This window comes from Nuphar pumila, chromosome 2, assembly GCF_984573655.1.
Source record: "Nuphar pumila chromosome 2, dmNupPumi1.hap1.1, whole genome shotgun sequence".
In the NCBI taxonomy this organism is placed as follows: domain Eukaryota; kingdom Viridiplantae; phylum Streptophyta; class Magnoliopsida; order Nymphaeales; family Nymphaeaceae; genus Nuphar; species Nuphar pumila.
Window position 1 is genome coordinate 79,132,827 of NC_143250.1, and position 20,221 is coordinate 79,153,047.

The following is a 20,221-nucleotide window of genomic DNA, read 5'->3' on the forward strand; positions in this document are numbered from 1 at the left end:
CTACATTACATACATATAGAGAGAAAACTGGACACATTAGGCTCCATTTTCAAATTCTGCCATTATACATGTCAGATTTAGGTGATCCAAAAGCCGGTTGTCACTAAACAAAACCTATAGATCACATCTACGGTGTTAGATGTGAGAAAAAAATACCAAAAAACTATGATTTTGAATGGGCAGAACGGGGCAAAATGAGAAACTGGGCAGAACCATATATATATATATATATATATATATATATATATATATAAAGCTTTGGTGCTATTGAAGGCACAGAACTATTGAGATGAAAATTGCCGTTTCAAGCTTTGTCATCTCAAGCTGACCACAGATGTATACAATACAGTTTATTGCCTAAGGATCAAACCTTGGATAGCATTATTTCAATCTAAAATATGACATTTTGGGGCATGAAATTTTTGCACATTGTGGGCCATTGATTTTTGAAGCACATAAAAAACCTGCTGGCATGTTACATGATTCAAAGTTCATTTTTTAAGAAACACACCAAGTAGGATTTTTTAAGCCCATAAAAAACTTGCTTACATGTTACAATCACGTGATTCAAAGCACATTTTTTACAAAACAAACCATGTAGATCACATCCATACCGTCTAATTTACAAAAGAAAATCTAAAAAATATGAAATGAAGGCAATTTATATTCAATTGTTTTGTGCCTTCAATAGCACCAAATATTGGGTATTTATATTTGGTACTAACAAAGCTACAAAATTATTGAGCTAGAAATCATAGATGCATGCTGTACCGACTCAATCTGACCACGTAGATGCATTGAACATGGCTTGTTTACTAAGGATCAAACATTGAATTGTCTTTTCGATGTAAAAATATGAATTTTTGAGTAGTGAAATTTGGGTACATTGTGAGCCACTGATTTTTGAAGCCCTTAAAAAACTTGCTTACATGTCATAATCACATTATTCAAAACCCATTTCTTACCGAACAAACGTTTTAGATTACATCCATAAATGTGATTTATATTCACAATTTCCACACCTTCATTAGTACCAAATATTTACCCCAAAATACTAACCTATATACATATAGAAAATCTGGATTTAAGGTAACCAGAAATGCTTCAACCGCTCATCTAAAACTAAAAGAATTTCCAGTTACAGTCTAATAAAGAAATAGCCAAAATATGTGATCCAAGAAAGTCTCCAATTCCTAACTAATAGCCCTTTTTCTTTTGGCATGGATACTTTGACGCATGCCTCCCTTGATTATTTGTAGGACTTTCTTTTCCCATGTTCTCAGGCAAGAACTAACTGTACAAAGAACTCGAACATGAAAAAAAAAATCCACCCAAAAGAAGATGCAAAACAATTAGACAGATAGAAATTGCAAGGCCAACACTAAATGACAGATATTACAATCAATTTTGTCAACTATCCATCATCCATATATATCATAAAGGGCTACGAACAGCAAATCCTTTTGTATGATCTTGGGCTCCTTTCTCTAACTTAAAGAATGGTACAACACTGGTTGGTTTTCTTTGCTTGTTTGTAGAACATCTGTCATAATTACACAAATGTCGCGGTATCAGAAGCATCAGATAATGATATCATTATATATATAGTCACTAAAATATGAGAACTAAAAATATGGGCACTTCCAACACTTTTTTTCGCAGATGTGCTTGGCATGGTGAATTTGCTAGGAATCAATCATTGGATCGTGTATTTTCGATGAAAAAAATGTGATTTTTGAATGCTTGAATATTTATAAAGATTATGATCCATCGATTTTAAAGTTTTAAACAAATCTCGTTTATGCATCAAAATCGGATGATTCAAGAGCGGGTTCTTATAAAACCAAGCATGCAGATCACATCTGTACGGTTAGATTCAAGAGAAAAGAACAAAAAATCCATGAAAATCACGGTTCATACATTAGTTCTCATATTCAAGTGTCTCTCTCTCTCTCTCTCTCTCTCTCTCTCTCTATATATATATATATATATATATATATATAGGTGGTAGCTGCCTACCATTTTTTTGGCCTATTGGCTTTTGAAGAAGATTTTTCATGTTTCCTTAAATCTGACTGTACAGATGTGTTCTACATGCTTGATTTTATAGGAATCGAGTCTTGGATCGTCCAATTCTTACACACATGTAGGTTTTTGCAAAGTTTGAAAATTGACTGTGAAAGATTTTCATAAATATTCAAGGCTTAAAAAATCATGTTTTTTTATCGAAAAAACATTATCCAATTGTTATTTCATAGCAAATTGATCATGCGGAACACATCAGCGAGGTGGGATTTGCAAAAAAAAACCCAAAAACACCTGTTTGCTCACGGTAGGCTGAAAAAGTGGCAGCTACCACTTTTTCATCCATCCACACACACAGTAACAAATAGCTCATAAACAGCCTTATCTGCTAAACCATCTTAAACAGCTTCAAAGGACAAAGTTTCATGTGTTTGCTTAATCTGAACTCTCTCTATAGTTAGCTTAGAGCCTGTTTGGAATCTAGGAACTGGGATAGGAGTTAATGCATTTGGCAAAAAATTGGTCAAACTACCACCTGGTGGCTGTTTGGAAACTGGTAGCTGGGATGGGAGTTAATGCATTTGGGATGGGAAGTGGCATTGTATTTACACTAAAGCATGGAATATGCCACTTCCCATCCCAGCTACTAATTTCCAAACACGGCCTTAGTAGAAAAAATATATTAGATTAGACATTTTTCATGTTTACATCTGTATTTAGAGCGATAAAAAATCAACAGCTCATATTGCACCAAAACTTGGTGAAATAGAAATCACGGTTTTCCATCGAATTTATTCGATCCAAAGCATGGTTTTTAGTGAATAAGCAATCATGAAGATCTAGAGCCTAGGATTAAGCAAAAAAAGCGTGCAAATATGTTCTTTAGACATGTTAAAGATGATGCAAGACATAAACTGTTTAGGAGCTACTAAAAAAAAGTGCAACTATGATCTTTAGATGTGTTAAGGACAATTTAGAACATAAAATGTTTTAAGCTCTCTCTCTCTCTCTCTCTCTCTCTCTCTCTCTCTCTCTCTCTCTCTCTCTCTCTCTCTATATATATATATATATATATATATATATATATATAGAGAGAGAGAGAGAGAGAGAGAGAAATGGGTTCGTGCTAAATGAAATATGCTAAATGAAATGTGCTAGATGGGTTTTCTCTGCTCTTCTATTGTTTTTTTTTGCAGTTCCGACCCCATAAATGTGTTGGGCATGGTCTATTTACAAGGAATCCACACCTGGATCATGTGTTTTCGATGAAAAAAATGATATTTGAAGCCTCAAAAATTTACAAAGATTTTGGACCGTTGATTTTTCGAATGTTATAAAAAACCCACCCATGTGTCGGAATCAAACACTTCAAGAGCTGATCCCTATAAAATCAAGTACATAGATCACATCTGTACGGTCAGAATTTAAAAATAAAACAAAAAAAGCCTGAAACTCATTTAGCATATTTCATTTAGCATGGACCCATTACTCTCTCTCTCTCTCTCTCTCTCTCTCTCTCTCTCTCTATATATATATATATATATATATATAACACCATTCATGTGTAATTTTCTATTAAGAATATAGAAGAGGACATGGAACATGGTAAGTCTTTCAAGGGGCACTTACGGTATTTTCCATCATCATATAGAAGGTATGGTGTCCATTACTCTAGCACCATCATATACAGAATCCATTGAACTTTACACACACACATACAGAGATTGCAGGAAATATCTACCTGGGAGGCAGCACTTAGATCTGAGCTCTTCTCCACTAAACTATCCAGCTTCTCACCTCTCTCAAGGACACTGTCAATTGTTTTATGCTGCATTTATTCCAGAGATTCATAGCACACAGTCAGTAAACTATAGATGTTCACGCTATTGAAACATCTTAAGGAAGAAAATGAAAAGCGAACACCAAGACAACAAGACATTGCTGTTTGCGCTTGTATTTGTTTACTGGTAATTAAACGTATCTAGCGATTAGATGTATCTGGCATCCAAAATGTTTACAAACTAAGAACTAGTTAATCGACTTAAATGATTCAGCAGTGGATATATAATTCTGGAACATTCAAGGAAAATAAATAACAGCAGTCCAATGCTGTATTAACAGTCTGAAAGAAAGATGTAATAACATAACATTCAAAACATACACAACAATTTTACTCACAAGAATAATTTTGGTTTCATCCAAATCCCGCTGAATTTTCAACAACTTATCAGCCTCGGCAGGGTCCTGAAATTGCAAGAAGTGCTTTCTCAATATCATGCCCCTCAAGACTCAAGGCAAACTCAAATCATGGATTTTGGAAGCTATAGTATATACTATGCAATTTTGGTAAACTAAATAGCACGACAGAAAGCTAATTGAGCATACGTCAGACACTGGAATAGAAAGCACACAATTTCACATTAAAGGAATACAAAGAGACATACCTCAAACTTAGTAAGAGCTTCATTTAAATAGGGCCATGGTTGATTCACATCAGTTTGCACTGTCTTCCAAGAATCCCCAAAATTCTTCTGATATTCATCTAGTATCTGAGATTGTTTTAAGTCATATTCATCTTTCATATAGCTGATTCAAAAGTAAAGTGATGTAGAGAATCTCTTGGAAAGTTTGCAGCACATAGTTCTATAAGCATACCAATACCATAAAATGAATGCCCGACATGCAAAAGATCGTTAGCAAATACTTCACTAGTTCAGTCTTCACTTGTCAACAACAACCATGATAGTTAATTGTTGCCATCTGTCAAAGGCAGCTATTGTCCAAATCAACGGCTAACTTGATTACGTACTCAGAAAATTAGATCTATTATCTACCCGTCTCCTATCTATGATTATATTAATTAGTTTTTACTAAATTAGTACAGGATCTGAACTGCTTCAAGCACAAAATTGAGGGTCATCAGGCAGCTCAACAGCCATCCTGCAGGCAACTATGCATGAGTGCAGATTCCAAATTTTGGAAGAGGCATGATTCACATTGGAATATTGTGAAGGATAAGTCTCTGGTACACACATAAGGTTTTAATGTTGTAATGATTCATCAAGATTTCAAAAATGATGCCTACAAGGGAAAGAGCTCACTCACAACCCACAAAGGGGCATTCACAAAGGTAATAGGAGCACAAACTCAAAATGTTGAATAAATATTTTATTAATCATTTGAAATGCACAAAACATGCAATGTATTACAAAGGGGCCAAATGACCCATTTATAAAGAACATAAAGAATTATAGCCGTTAAGGATAGCTAACGGCTAGTCGAGTCAAACTAGATGGTAGCTATTCCTACCGGCTAGCTCCGTTAGGCAGGTATACTATGAAGTGTACATAGCTTATGACCTTAAAAAGCTATGTACACTGCAAATTGTACATGGCTCGTGACCTTAAAAAACTATGTACATTGCAAAGTGTACACAGCTAATGTAATGAAATGAGCGGAAGATAGAGAAGAGCCTACTAAGGGCATACAAAAGCACAATTGCAATGTGCACAATTACAAGTCCACTAGGGACAATACAAAGAGCCTACAAGGGCTTACAACAAACACAAAAAATATGAGATTTTATTGATAATATGCTTAGCAAAAAGCATAACATGAATGGGGATAATGTGTTCATGTTTATACTAAACAACACAAGAGACTAGGCCTTGGGAGTTCCCATAGAGTCGTTGAGAGCTATCCCTCCCAACGACTCTATTGCAGTTTACCATAAAGCCCCTCAATACTAGAGGAATTACAATTATAAGAAAACAAAAAATAAAACTAACTAAACTGTCCCTATGGGACAGACCTAGTTACAAGAGGTGAAATGACTAAAATGCCCCTGTTGGGCATTACTTATTACAATAGAAATATATATATATACTTTAACAGCTATCCTGTAAACACCAAAAATTTGTTAAGAAGAAAGATGAAACGAAGTGCAGAAAGCGCTTTAGCAAAGAAGTATGCAAGTTGGTACTCAGATGTAACATATGGTAGCTCAATAACTCTTCTCATATATTCATCCCGCACATAATGGCGGTCCATCTCAATGTACTTGGTGCGCTCATAAAAGGTGTAATTATTGGCAATGTAAATAGCACTTTTGTTATCGCAACACATTTTTGAAAGTTTGAAAATGACTATTCTCATATCTCTAAAAAGATTCCTTAGCCATACGATTTTCATGGTTGTCGTAGTCATAGCCAGAGTTACCGAAAACGCCTATAGAATAGGGGAAGCGCGCTTCCCCGGGACGCGCTTCGGAAGCGCGAAACGCAGCGCTTCCGAAACGCGAGGGGAAGCGCAGGTTCAATTGAGGAAGCGCGTCCCCCTTTAAAGGGAAGCGCGTCCCCCTTTAAAGGGAAGCGCGTACCTCTTTAAAGGGGTATGTGTACCCCTTTAAAGGGAGACGCGTACCTCTTTAAAGGGGTACGCGTACCTCTTTAAAGGGGTACGCGTCTCCCTTTAAAGGGGTACGCGTACCCCTTTAAAGGGGTACGCTATTATGGAAAGGTCGAATTTGCCCTTAAATTTTTTTTTTACACATGAATATATTTTTTACTGAGGATAAAATGGGTATTTTACAAAACCCGTGAAAAAATAAAATCGAAAGGGGCTTAGGGTTTTGTTTTTTCACGCGTATCTTCCGACTCCTCTCTCTCTCTCTCTCTCTCTCTCTCTCTCTCTCTCTCTCTCTCTCTCTCGAGTTTTCGGCGAGCTCCGAGTTCCGGCGACCTCAAAAAATTCCGGTGGCCTCCACCAACTTCCGAAGATGAAGATGTTCAGGACCTTCAGGTACGCTATCTTCTCTTACCCCCCTCTCTCACGCTCTGTCACTCTCTCTATCTCGAATCTGGATCGGTCGGGTCCTTGGTGAAAAGGGACGGCAAGAAGCAAGGATTTGTAACTTCGGTTGGAGGGGTTGATGGTGGTTGGGTTCTGCCAACTGCGAGCCCTAGGGAGAGGAGGACCTCTCTCTGACCACCTGTGCATGGCAAGTGGCTTGGGCATGGGGGGGGTGGCTCGACAGAGACACACAAAGGGAAAGAAGGTTGGGGAAGGAGGCTTCAACAGGGAGAACCACCGGCAGTGGCGTAGCTAGGATTCATGTGAGAGGGGGGGCGCAAATAGGGGTGTAGCAAGAAAAAAAAATTGTGTGATAGGGGTTCAGGGGCAGCATCCTCCTTTTTTTTTTGAGATAAAATAAAAATGGCTACAATTATTAATAAAAATCTATTTCATATGGACAAATCAAACTATTTGCTGCAGTCAGGGTTGGGCTACAAAAATGGATAAAAATCTATTTCATATGGAATCGGAGCTGGGCTAGTACTGAGCTTTTAAATTTTTTTTTTTAACTGGACCGGGAGGCCCATATTTTGCTTTGATGAAGAGTTTTCGAGTGATATAGGGCTGGTGTCTGACTTGTGTGGTGTGAGGTTCAGCTCGTGAGCAGAGGTTTGATTCCTTCATTCTCTCTAGAAAGTACATTTAGGGAACAGGGGATTGTTAGAGACTATTTGTTTCATTTTTCCGTTGCAATAACATGATGGTCTTTATCTTTTGTGTTATCATACGATGGTCATTTATATTCTTATTTGAGACCCATGAATGATCAGTATATTGGTTGAGAAACATTTCACATTTTGTGGTTTAACTGAGTTTATTTGGTCGTCTTTTTTAGAAATAAGGGTTAATGCAGTATTTTTTTATCATTCTTGTAGGTTTTAACTTTTAAGTCATTTTGACGATTGCTTGAATCCTGATTCCTGATCAGATTGACTGGATCACTTTTATTATTCTTTTACTGTTTGATATATATGGATTATTGATTTATTGTTTTCAATTTCAAAGTCAATGAAAAACATGTTCTGCCTCCACAAGTTGTCTTATGGTTTCATTATGGTGTTTGATCTTGCAGACTTCTAGAATATATTCTCTCCTTGATCTCTTGAAGTGATTTTGCTTTATGTGAATTCTGAACTTACATGTCGATCAAGTGAACCAAGCATGATAAAAGAAACAAAACAAAAGAGATACTTATAAGTATCCTATAATATATAAAAAATATATTATAGGAAAATTCGTGAATTCATATTATAAAAACATATTATACAAAATGTATACCAATCATGATTGAGCTTATCATCCCTATTAAGTATGAATTCTTTGATATACCGGGCTTGGCTCATTTACTCTATCAGAAGAGTGGGGCAACTAGTATGTTGCAGCTAGTTGTTTAAAATTTTAAATAAATATCATTATTGCTAGTAACAGTCAGCCAATATGGATTTTGTTTTTCTTCGTTGTTATGTTATCTTATTTTGGCATTTTTTCATAAATGCAAACTTTTGAAAGAACTTTTTAAAAAAAAAAATTGTTTGCTTTATCATAGTATATTATAGAATCATAGATCTTTCACCTCCTTAAATGATGTTTATTTATTTGTTTTAGTAATTGGTAAATTATGAGTAATGATTTGTGTTCTTCACTCTCCATCATTTACTGTTAATAATAGCTTTTTTAAAGTGTTTTAGGTTGATTCTGATACTTTTATGATGCAGATATATTTGCATGTTCTTTGCTTCATTAATGACCATCTCAAGCTATGATCACGATAATTCTGATGACGATGACGATTCTTTGTACAATTTGGAGCATGAATCATCTAGTGGTGTTGGGAAGGGCAAGAAGAGGTCTTCTGCTTGTCCATATCAGTTTGAGGACCGAAACGAAAATTGTTTTGATGAGGAAGATGAAGAAGAATATGACTTGGATGACTACTATTCTGAAGATGACCAAGATGATGAACCACCTAGCATGCATAAAACAACAGTGCTATGGCGCCATGTATTGAAACAAAAGAAGAGTGGGCAAGGAAAGCAAGGTGGAACCCAAGTTTTTATGTGCAGGCACTGCAAAAAAATTTATCATGGGTCATATACTCAAGTTTTTGCACATCTCATGGGATCTCCAAAGGGACAAAGTGTTGGGATTGCCTTTTGCCCTGTAGTTGCAAAAAATGCAGAATTGGCAAAAAAAATTAAGAGGCAAGTTCGTTGAGTGGAGGTTTCATCAAGTGCATTTGAGTTGAGGAGATCAAGAATTGATACTCCGAAGAAGCCTATTAGTATGACTACATCATCTAGTGGAAGCCGAAAAACAGTTGATATTCGTGATACCTTTAAAAAGGTAGAAAGAGATGATGTAGATCACAAAATTATCAGATTTTTGTGTGCAAATGGCATACCTTTCAATGTGCTTCGATCACCATATTGGGAAGAGATGATATCTGCAGTTAGTAAAGTGCTCGGATATAAACCCCCATCATATGAAAAAGCGCGAACAACGTTGCTTGACAGTGAGAAAGAGTGTGTTCACAGGGAGTTAAATGAATTTCGAGAAAAGTTTGAGGAGTTTGGAGTTTCCATTGTCTCAGACGGTTGGACAAATATCAAGAACAAACACTTGATAAATATACTTGCCTCAAACTGTTTTGGCTCGATGTTCTTATATGCAAGCGATTTTTCTAATGTGCAACAGTCAGCTGCAAACATTGTCGAGTTTTTGAAGACGGGATTTAAACTTGTGGGGTCTTCTAATGTAGTGCAAGTGATTACAGACAATGCAGCAAATTGCAAGTTAGCAGGTGAAGAATTAAAACAAACGTACAAGTATATTTTTTGGTCACCTTGTGTTGTGCACACACTTAATTTGATCTTCAAGGATTTGGCACATGAGTTTCATTAGTTGGGAGAAACATATTTGCAGAGTAAAGAAATTGTGAAGTATATCACAAATCATTCAAAAGCACTAGCAATCTTTAGAAGCAATGAAAAATTAGAATTAATAAAAATTGTAAAAACAAGGTTTGCTTCACATTATACTACTTTGAAACGCTTGCTTGATGTGAGGGAGAGCTTAAGGCTCACAGTAATTTCAGATAGATGGAGCGATTGGAAGCAATCATGCACGAATGACACTATGAAAAAAAGGGTTGTTACAACAGAAACAACTGTTCTTGATGAAGAATATTGGGATTCTGTGCGTTTAGCATTATTGATTACAAAACCCATCTATAAGATGATTAAATTTTGTGATCAGGAAGGCCCTATAATTGGTGAAGTGTATGAAGGCATGGACAACATGTTGGGGGAAATCAAAGACAATCTAAAAGGACAACCAGATTTATATGAAAATACTCATAAGATTGTCTCAAATAGATGGGATAGAATGAATGTGCCTCTCCATAGTCTAGCCCACATGCTTACTCCAAAATATTACGAGTCGGAGTATCTCAAAATCCCAGCAGCAGGAGGGGTCAAACGAGTTTCTCCTGGTAAAAATTTAATTCTATTTATTTAATAAAGTTTAAAGTTAAATGATTTAATTATTTTATTATTTCATTTGCATTTTCTTGTTATAGTTACTAAACATTTTTTTTTTGCAGAAAAGGATAATGATATCTTAGACGGTGCAATGCTCGCGCTTGAAGTCATATCTTCTGGAAATGAAGAGCTATCTACACTTTATAGGTCACAACTTATGGCTTTTGCATCAAGAAGTGGAAGATTTAGCCGAAATGCAGCAAGAATAGATGCACTGAATCCTACAATGTCAGTGCTTAATTGGTGGCGTTTTTATGGTGGTGATACACCTGAGTTGAGAGCATTAGCCATTAAAGTTTTATCTCAACCTATTAGCACATCTTCTGCAGAAAGAGTGTGGAGCACCTATAGTTACATTCACAATGTTAAAAGAAATAGACTCAATGAAGATCGTGCTGATACCTTAGTGTATATTCATTCCAATCTTCGATTGATTGACAGGTATAATTAAACTGTGTTGTACTTTTGTTTTGGTATTTTTTTTCTCTTTTTTTATCATTGATTGTTTATTAGCATTCATATTTTATATTCTTGTTATAAAAGGTGCAACAATCGCTATAAAGAAGGACCTAGTCGAAAATGGGATATCAATCCAGAACTTCCTATTGTAGAAGAAAATACGTTGAGATTAGAGGATATGCGATGGAGAGATTTGGATGATAGTGCACAACAATCAAGCACTATTTCCAAATCCAAACATAAAGATGCACAACCAAGAGCTCCATTACCTCCAATAATCATACGTACAAATGAAGTTGAAGAGGATACAAATCAATCCAACAAAGCTAGTAGAACTGCAGATATACAAGAGCGACCATCAGTTCCGCATGGTCGGATTGATCGTTTCTTTAGCAGGAGACCTACGCAAGGTATGTTGATATTGTGTTTTTTATATTTTAAATTATGGTTTTTGAACATTTTAATTTTTTAACGTATTCATTATAGGAAATGAAGAAAGGAGCAGAAGACATGGTCGTGGAGGACAAGATGCACGTGATGATGCAGAAAGTTCGCGATCTATTGCTGACTTGAAGGGGAAGAGAAAGATGACAGATTAATGAACTCTTGAATTATTAATTGTTTTTTTGATGATGTAGTTGGAGTAGTCCAACTTAAAAACTTTTATGTTACTTTTTTGTCATGGTCTTATAATATTTTTTTGGTATACTTTTATTTTGAATCTTGCATGATGAAGTGAAGTAGTGGATTATGTTAATTTTAAGGTTAGACTTAGAGTTTAGAACTTTGTAGCTTATAATTTACAATTTAGAAATTTATAGCTTCTTAGGTCGCTTCCGGTTTGCTTCCTATGTCGCTTCCGAGATGCTTCCTATGTCGCTTCCGAGACGCTTCCCGGTTCACTCCTAAGTGGTCCCACGCTTCCCGCTTCCTAAAATTTTGAAAGTGCCTCGCTTCCCGCTTTCGCTTCCCGTATCGCTTCCCGCTCCCGCTTCCTCGACTGGCAACTCTGGTCATAGCCCTATATTCAGCTTCAGTAGATGACAGTGAAACTTTCTGTGGCTTCCTGCACCTCCAAAAAATCAAAGAATCTCCTATAAAAACACAAAGGCTAGTAGTTGAGACCCTATCATTGGGATTTTCTCCCCAATAGGCATCATTATAAGCAAGTAAATCTAAAGATGAAGATAAGGATAAGAAAAACCCTTTATTTATGAAATTTTTTATATATCTCACAATCTGTAACGCAGCACTCATGTGTGTGATGGTTGAAGCATGCTGAAACTGACTAGCAGAGTAAACAACATGAGCTATGTGAGCTATGTCTGGTTTGGTAATAGTCAAATAAGTGAGTGACCCAATCAATTGTCTATACGGCGTAGGATCTTTCAGAAGTGTCCCATCTTCAAGCCTTAATTTTGCATTGATAACTTCAGGAGTCTCCACTTTCTTATCATCTGTAATCCCAGACTTAGCACAAATATCAGCAAAAAACTTCATTTGAGAAAGAATATAGCCCCCTGAGAAAGTAGGTGACTTCAATACCTATAAAATATCTTTAAAATCTCAAATTAGACATCAAATTTTTCTTTCAAAACATTTTTACTTTCACTAACTTCTTGTTCATCATTTTTTGTTATTATCATGCCATCCACGTATAGTAGAAGAATACCATTGGTACTTGCACTTTTGACAAAAAGAGTGTGACTCACTATAACAATAATGAAAATTCAAATGAGTCATAACATTACTAAATCTATCATATCAGGCATTAAGAGCATGTTTAAAAGCATATAAGGTCTTTCTAAGTCTGAGGATTTTTCCTTTAACAATACCAAAACTCTGGAAGCTATACATCTTCTTAGACAACTTATTGAGAAAAATAGAGAGAGGAACAAAGATTTGCATATGGTTTTTATTGATTTGGAGAAGTCATACGATAGAGTACTTAGGGATGTTCTCTGGTGGACAATGATGAAAAAAGGTATTTCTCTCAAGTACATTAGTATAATTAAGGATATGTATGAAGGAGTAGTAACCAATGTCCGCACTTGTGGAGGGGTGACAACCAATTTTCCTATAACGGTTGGGTTACATCAAGGATCTGCTTTAAGCCCTTTCCTATTTGTTATAGTGACGGATGAGCTTACGAGATCAATTCAAGAAAATGTGTCGTGGTGTATGTTGTTTGCTGATGATATTGTTTTGATTGATGAGTCTAAAGCTGGGGTTAATGCTAAGTTAGAATTATGGAGACAGACATTGGAAGCAAGAGGTTTTAAGTTGAGTAAGAGTAAGACAGAATACATGAAATGTCGGTTTAGTAAGCAACAAAGTAGTGATGGGAGTGTAGTGAAACTTGGTGAGCAAGAAATACCGGTGGATGATTGTTTCAAATATTTGGGATCTATCATTCAAAAGTACGGAGAAATTGATGGAGATGTAAATCATAGGATAAAGGTTGGGTGGATGAAATGGAAAAGTGCAACTGGAGTGTTGTGCGATCGTAGAATGCCATTGCGGTTGAAGGGAAAGTTTTATAGGACGACTATTAGGCCCGTTTTACTATATGGTACGAAATGTTGGGCTGCCAAGAGACATCATATTCAAAAAATGAGTGTAGCTGAGATGCGTATGCTGAGATGGATGTGTGGAAATACAATAAAAGATAAGATTCGGAACGAGGAGATACGTAAGAAGGTAGGCGTTGCACCCATTGAAAATAAGATGAGAGAGAATCGTTTACGGTGGTTTGGACATATTCGACGAAGGCCTAATGATGCTCCAGTTAGAAAGATGGAGAAATGGGAAAATATATTAGTTAAAAGAGGTCGGGGTAGGCCTAGGAAGACATGGATGGAGGTCATAGGAAAGGATATGAATGCTTTGAACCTCACCGAGGACATGGCATTGGATAGAAATGATTGGAGGAGAAGGATTCATGTGGAAGACCCAGAATGATTTTCTTTTTTGGTTCATATCGCCGACCCCAATTGTTTTGGGATGAAGGCGTAGTTGTTGTTGTTGTTGTTGTTGTTGTTGTTGTTGTTGTTGTAATACCAAAACTCGACGGAGGGTGCATATAAACTTCATTTAATTCTCTATTGAGACAAGCATTTTTAACATCAAGTTGATAGATAGACCATTTTGTATGGAAGCAACTGCTATGAGAGTCCTAACACTAGTCATCTTAGCTATAGGCGTAAATGTTTATTCGCAGTCAACTCCATATTCTTAAGAATAACCTTTGGCTACTAGCATTTTCTTATATCTCTCTAGAGTTTCATCACTCTTCATTTTAACCTTGAATACCCATCTACAACCTATGGTTTTATTTCCTAGAGGTAAAGTAATTAGTTTTCATGTTTTAGCTTTCTTAAGGGCGTCTAATTCTACATTCATAGCCTCAATCCAATGGGAGAAATTTTTAGCTTCATTGTAATTAGATAGTTCATGATAAGAATGTAGTGTTGTTAAGCAAGCTCTATAGTTTGGGGACAAGGAATCACAAGACACAAACCTATTTGGTGGAATGGAAGTACGACTAGATCTTTTAAAACTGAATTCTTTTATAGGGAATCATGATCAATCTCTAAATTACTATCTAAGGTCTCTTCTTTGGGAGAATACTTTTCTAATGCATTTTGAGGTGTTTTTTTTGCTTACGCCAGGTATAAACATGTATATCTTTAGTATGTCTTTCATCTACTATATCATTATTTTTAGTAGAAGAATCACAAGGTTCTATACTTTCATTATTAAGATGATTACCATTAATATCTTCATTATTCAAGGTCTTATCATAATTAGAATCATCATTTCTTGGAAAGAGATCAAATAAAAAAGTAGTCTACTTTCTCTTTTCTATTGCTTTTATCAAAACCATTTTCATTTTCTAAGAAAGTCACATATTTAGAGACATAAAGTTTGTTATTTTTTAAATCAAAACATCTATAGCCCTTTTATTTTTTCCCATATCCAATGAAAAAACATTCAATGGCTTTTGGAGATCATTTATCTCTTTTGTGTAGGAGTGCAAAAATTTTACAACAAAAAATACGTAATCTTTTGAAGTCGGCGTTATTTTAAACAATTTTTTACAAGGAGAAATATTTTGTAAAGATGACAATGGCATTCGATTTATCAAATAAGTTTAAGTTAGAACAACATCGGCTCAAAAAGATTTTGGAATATCTTTATAAATAAGAAAGGTTTTAGTGGTTTTCATAATATATCTATGTTTTCTTTCTGCTAGCCCATTTTGTTGAGGAGTTCTAGGATAAGATCTTTTATGGCAAAATCTATTTTGTTTTAAATAATTTTAAAACTCATTGGATAAATATTTTTTACCCGAATCAGATCTAAGCATGAAAATGTTGCTTTGAAATTGATTTTTGACTATCATGTGAAACTCTTTAAAAAAAACATCTGATTTTAAATTGAAAAAGTAGACCCATACATATCTAGTAAAATCATCAATAAATATAACATAATATAAATAACCTCCTTTTGATGTGAATGAAAAAGGACTCTAAACATCTAAATGCATTAACTCATAGGGCCTTTTGGAAATGAAAGTTGTATTTGAAAATGGAATAGATTTCATTTTGCCAAGTATACAATATTTGCACACATCTTTTTCAGTACAAAACTTTTTCTTAAAAAGGAAAAGGTACATCTTAGAATATCTTGGATGTCCAAGGCTTTTATGTCAAGTTTCAATATTACTATCTTGGACAGAATTACTGTAGAAGGTTAGATGAGATGCGCAGAACCCTAGGTAGAGAGAGAGAGAGACGGTTGCAAAATTAGAGAACTCGTTAAACTTGATTAGGGCTAATCTCTATGTTAAATAGAGAGAGGCCAAAGAGAGAAATTACACATAAGTCCCTCATTAAACTAAAATATCAAATAACCTCTAGTCTAGGAAAACTTAAACTTAAACCTCTTAATCTCAACACTCCCCCTCAAGCTGGAGCATAGATATCAATCATGCTCAGCTTGTCACAACATTTTGAGAAATTTGGTCTAGCAAGAGGCTTTGTAAACATATATGCAACTTGGTCCTCCGACTTTAGATATTTGGTAGTGATATGACTAGCTTGAACCATATCTCTTACATAGTGGCAATCAACCTCAATGTGCTTTGTTCTCTCATGAAAGACAGGATTGTTCGCTATATATGTAGCGGCCTTGTTATCACACATCATGGTCATAGGAGAGGAAACCTTCACCTGAAGATCATGAAGAACAGTACGAACCCACATCAATTCAGCAGTTGTTTGGGCCATAGCCCTATATTCTGATTCTGCACTCGATCTAGAAACCACATTTTGCTTCTTACTTCTCCATGAAATCATGGTTGTCTCCCAAAAACACACAGAATCCTGTGGTAGATTTTCTATCTACTACAGATCCTGCATAGTCAGCATCAGAATAGGTCACTATCTCCAGAGTTTCACCTTTCTTGAACAATAACCCTTTTCTAGGAGAAGATTTTAAATACCTGCGAATCATTATAGCTGCATTCCAGTGTACCTCAGTTGGTTTGTCCATAAACTGGCTAACTTTGCTTACTGCTAAAGCAATATCCGGCCTGGTCACAGTTACATACAGTAGCTTCCCTACTAGTGAGCGATAGCTTTTGCTATCAACCGGTTTTGACCCTTCTTCAAACAACTGAACTTTATGGTCCATGGGAATATTTGCCGGTTTAGCTCCCAACATTCATGTTTCCTTTAATAAGTCAAGAACATACTTCCGTTGAGACAAAACCATCCCTTCACGGCTCCTAGCAATTTTTATACCCAGAAAATATCTAAGTGAACCAAGGTCTTTTGTAACAAAGTGTTTTTGAAGATGAGCCTTTGTGGCTTCAATATCTTTCACATCGTCTCCTGTAAGAATGATGTCATCCACATATACCACCATAACAACTATTCCTGAGTTAGTTTTCTTGATAAATAGTGTATGATTTGTCGCTGACCTGTTGAAGTCAAAGTGTGACATCACTTCAAACAGCTTTTGAAACCATGCACGCGGACTTTGTTTCAAGCCATAAATCGCCTTTCTCAATCTACACACCTTCTGACACTCCCCCTCAACCTCGAATCCTGGAGGTTGTTGCATGTAAACTGTCTCAGATATCAGATAGATCCCCAAATAGAAATGCATTTTTCACATCTAATTGACATAAGCTCCAACCATGATGAACAGCTACTGAGAGAACAAGACGAATGGTGCCCATCCGTGCAACAGAAAAAAAGGTTTCAAAGAAATCAATACCATATGTCTGAGTATATCATTTTGCTACTAATCTGGCCTTGTACCTTTCAATAGAACCATCTGATTTGTACTTTATTGTATATACCCATTTGCATCCAACAATGTCAGCATCTACTAGGGAATCAACTAGATCCCATGTATGCTGAGACACTAAAGCATCTATTTCTTCTTGCATAGCCAGCTTTCTGCGGTTATCTAGCTCTGCCTGTTGATAGTTCAGAGGAATCGTTTCAGCAGATAAGGCTGAAATAAAAGTTTTCATCTGATTTCCAATTCTGACATCGAAGACAAAATGAGATATGGGATATAAGGTACATTGTCGTGTCCCCTTGCGTAGAGTGATAGGCCTGTTATCATCATCATGAAGATCACTATTGTCAGTAGTACTTACCTCAGGAGAAGAAGAGGATGGAGGCACTGGCGGAGGTGGAGCTCTACGCACATATACCAATGGAGGATTATTAAATCGTGAAGAGGATGAAGTTTGGTTCGGTAATGAGGGCACAGATTCCAAAGGAAAATGAGGTATAGGTAATGGAAAAGAGTCAGCTGGATCAACCTGCAGCGGGGAAACGGTAATAGAGAAATATGGAGTGGATTCCAAGAAAGATACATCTGCACTGACATACTCTCGGCGAGAAATAGGATCATAACATCGATATCCCTTTTGATTTTTTGGATAACCTATAAATATGCATTTTGTAGCTTAAGCATATAATTTATCACGGTCAGGGCCAAGTTTGTGTACAAAACAAACACATCCAAATATTTTTGGTGAGAAAGAGAAGAGTGGGGCATTAGGTTTTAGGATATGTAATGGAATTTGATCACCCACAGAAGATGAAGGCATGCGGTTGATCAGATAACAAGCAGTGGTAATCGCATCACCCCAGTATAACGCAGGAACATTGGATTGAATCATAATGGTTCGGGCAACATCAAGCAGGTGTCGATGTTTTCGCTCAGCCACCCAATTTTGTTGAGAGGAATAGGCACAGGAAGTTTGTGGTTGAATGCCATGATCTTGGTAAAATTGTAACAGAACTTTTGATTTAAACTCAAGAGCATTATCAGTGCGAACAATCTTGACAATAGATTCAAACTGAGTTTTTATTTCAAGAATTAAGGATTTGATAATACTTGGAACTTCAGATCATTCTTTTATTAAAAACACCCATGACAACTTAGAAAAATCATCAACAATAACAAGATAATATCGACACTGAGTCCTAGTAGGAATCTTACTAGGACCCCATACATCTGCATGAAGAAGTTCAAAAACTTTATGACTAGACTGACTCTGACTCGAAGGGAATGAACTTCGATGATGCTTGCCCAACTGACATGCTTCACACTGAAATGATATAGTGGAAGGAATTTGAGGAAAGACAGAACAAAGATTTGACAATGAAGGATGACCAAGACGACGATGCCACTGAACAGGACTGGATGAGTGTTCCACTGCAGCATGAACATTACCCACTAGATGATGTAGGTAGTAGACTTCATTTTCTTCATAGCCTCCACCAATCTTCTTCCCCGTCAGCAAATCCTGAAAATGACAACCCATTGGATCAAATATTACTCTACAGTTTTGTTCTTTTGTAAGGCAACTAACAGAGAGTAAACTTTGAGGAAAGTTGGGAGCATGAATAACATTTTTCAACTGTAAGGAGGAGGATATAGAAATATTTCTCTGACCAACAACCGGTAAGGAACTCCCATCGGCTAATGAGACTCCTCGATGAACAGTAATATCCTTTAGATCTGAAAAAACAAGCGAATTTCCGTACAAGTGTCTGGATGCACCAGAGTCAATAATCCACTTACTGTCAGTCGGATGAAGATGATTCCCTGTTGAGTAGGCAACACCGGCTACAGGAGGGGTGGAACTCAAAGGGTGAAGAGCTATTAGCTCATCATATTCAGCACGACTGAGGGTGATAATGTCACTAGCAGAGATATTATCATGTACATTTGTTGCCTCTAGTGTAGTAACATTTGCTTTAGGAGCATATGACTTTGATGAAGAAGAGGTTGGCCGACCATGCTTATCCCAGCAACGATCTTTTAAATGTCCAGATTTTTCATAGAATGTATATTGAAGCTTTCCTCTGCATCCCATACCTCGTCCACGACCTCGTCCTCTGATATTCTGAATATTTTCACGTCCATAACCAGATGAGACAACTAGAGCAGATGACTGGGTCACAGGCTGAGATTGTGGAAGAGAGATCGCAAGTCTACTCAGACAATTGTATGCATCAGCAAGAGTAGGTACATTTGATCCAGTCAACATTTGAACTTTTGCAACAGAGAATTCTGAAGATAGACCTGTAAGAAACAGAGCAACCATAGTCTGTTCTTGATGATCCTTTTGCTTCGAACAACAAAGAGGCATGTGAGCATTGAGTCTTTCAAACGCAGCTTTGACGGATGCATAGTGATGGGCCAAGGTCTGATCTTCCTGTTGTAAATTATATATATGTTGTTCGACTTGCAGGATACGACTCACATTAGTCTCTTGTGAGTACGTATCTCGAAGATTGTCCCACATCTGTTTGACTGTATTATAGTAAATTAAACCATCTGCAATATGGGGTTTGACACTATTCATGATCCATGACATAACTATGTCATTATCTTCATCCCAAGTAACATATTTTCCCACCTTTTCATTGGGTTCGTCTTCCAACAAAATATGTTTTCTATGATATCCAGATACCGATATCATAAAAGTTCTAGACCACTTGGTATAGTTAGTTTCATTCAACCTTACGGAAGAGTCGTACAAGAAGGGATTGGCAAAAGCCTTATACTCCCCAATATGTTCAATTTTGGAATCACATTTCGAAGTTTCACCCATACTGAATATTTAATTCTATTTCAACTGCAAAAAAAATCAGATTCACTCACTTGAACAGCAAGTTTTATAATCACACGTCAGGCAAGTCCACGACTACACAGTTTGTCACACCGGAAATAAAATCTTGACAGGCTTCAAGCGACACAGAAAATAGCGTGTGTTACAATCACGCATCAGCCAAAAACGACGACCA

General features: G+C 36.4%; 1 protein-coding gene across 2 annotated transcripts in view; it reads right to left on the reverse strand.

Annotated features, from left to right (window-relative positions):
* Window positions 1-1,345: 1,345 nt before the first annotated feature.
* LOC149845801 (VAMP-like protein YKT61) overlaps window positions 1,346-20,221 on the reverse strand; it is a 47,592-nt gene continuing 28,716 nt past the window's right edge. Inside the window, exons 3-6 of one of the 2 annotated variants that reach the window (XM_089996015.1) lie at window positions 4,470-4,574; window positions 4,204-4,269; window positions 3,767-3,853; window positions 1,346-1,543 (exon numbers count right to left, since the gene is read on the reverse strand). In XM_089996015.1, coding sequence (XP_089852141.1) covers window positions 1,493-1,543; window positions 3,767-3,853; window positions 4,204-4,269; window positions 4,470-4,574 — 309 coding nt within the window. In that variant the 3' untranslated portion in view covers window positions 1,346-1,492. The remainder of the gene's footprint in view (window positions 1,544-3,766; window positions 3,854-4,203; window positions 4,270-4,469; window positions 4,575-20,221) is intronic. The other variant, XM_089996016.1, reaches the window with a different exon arrangement.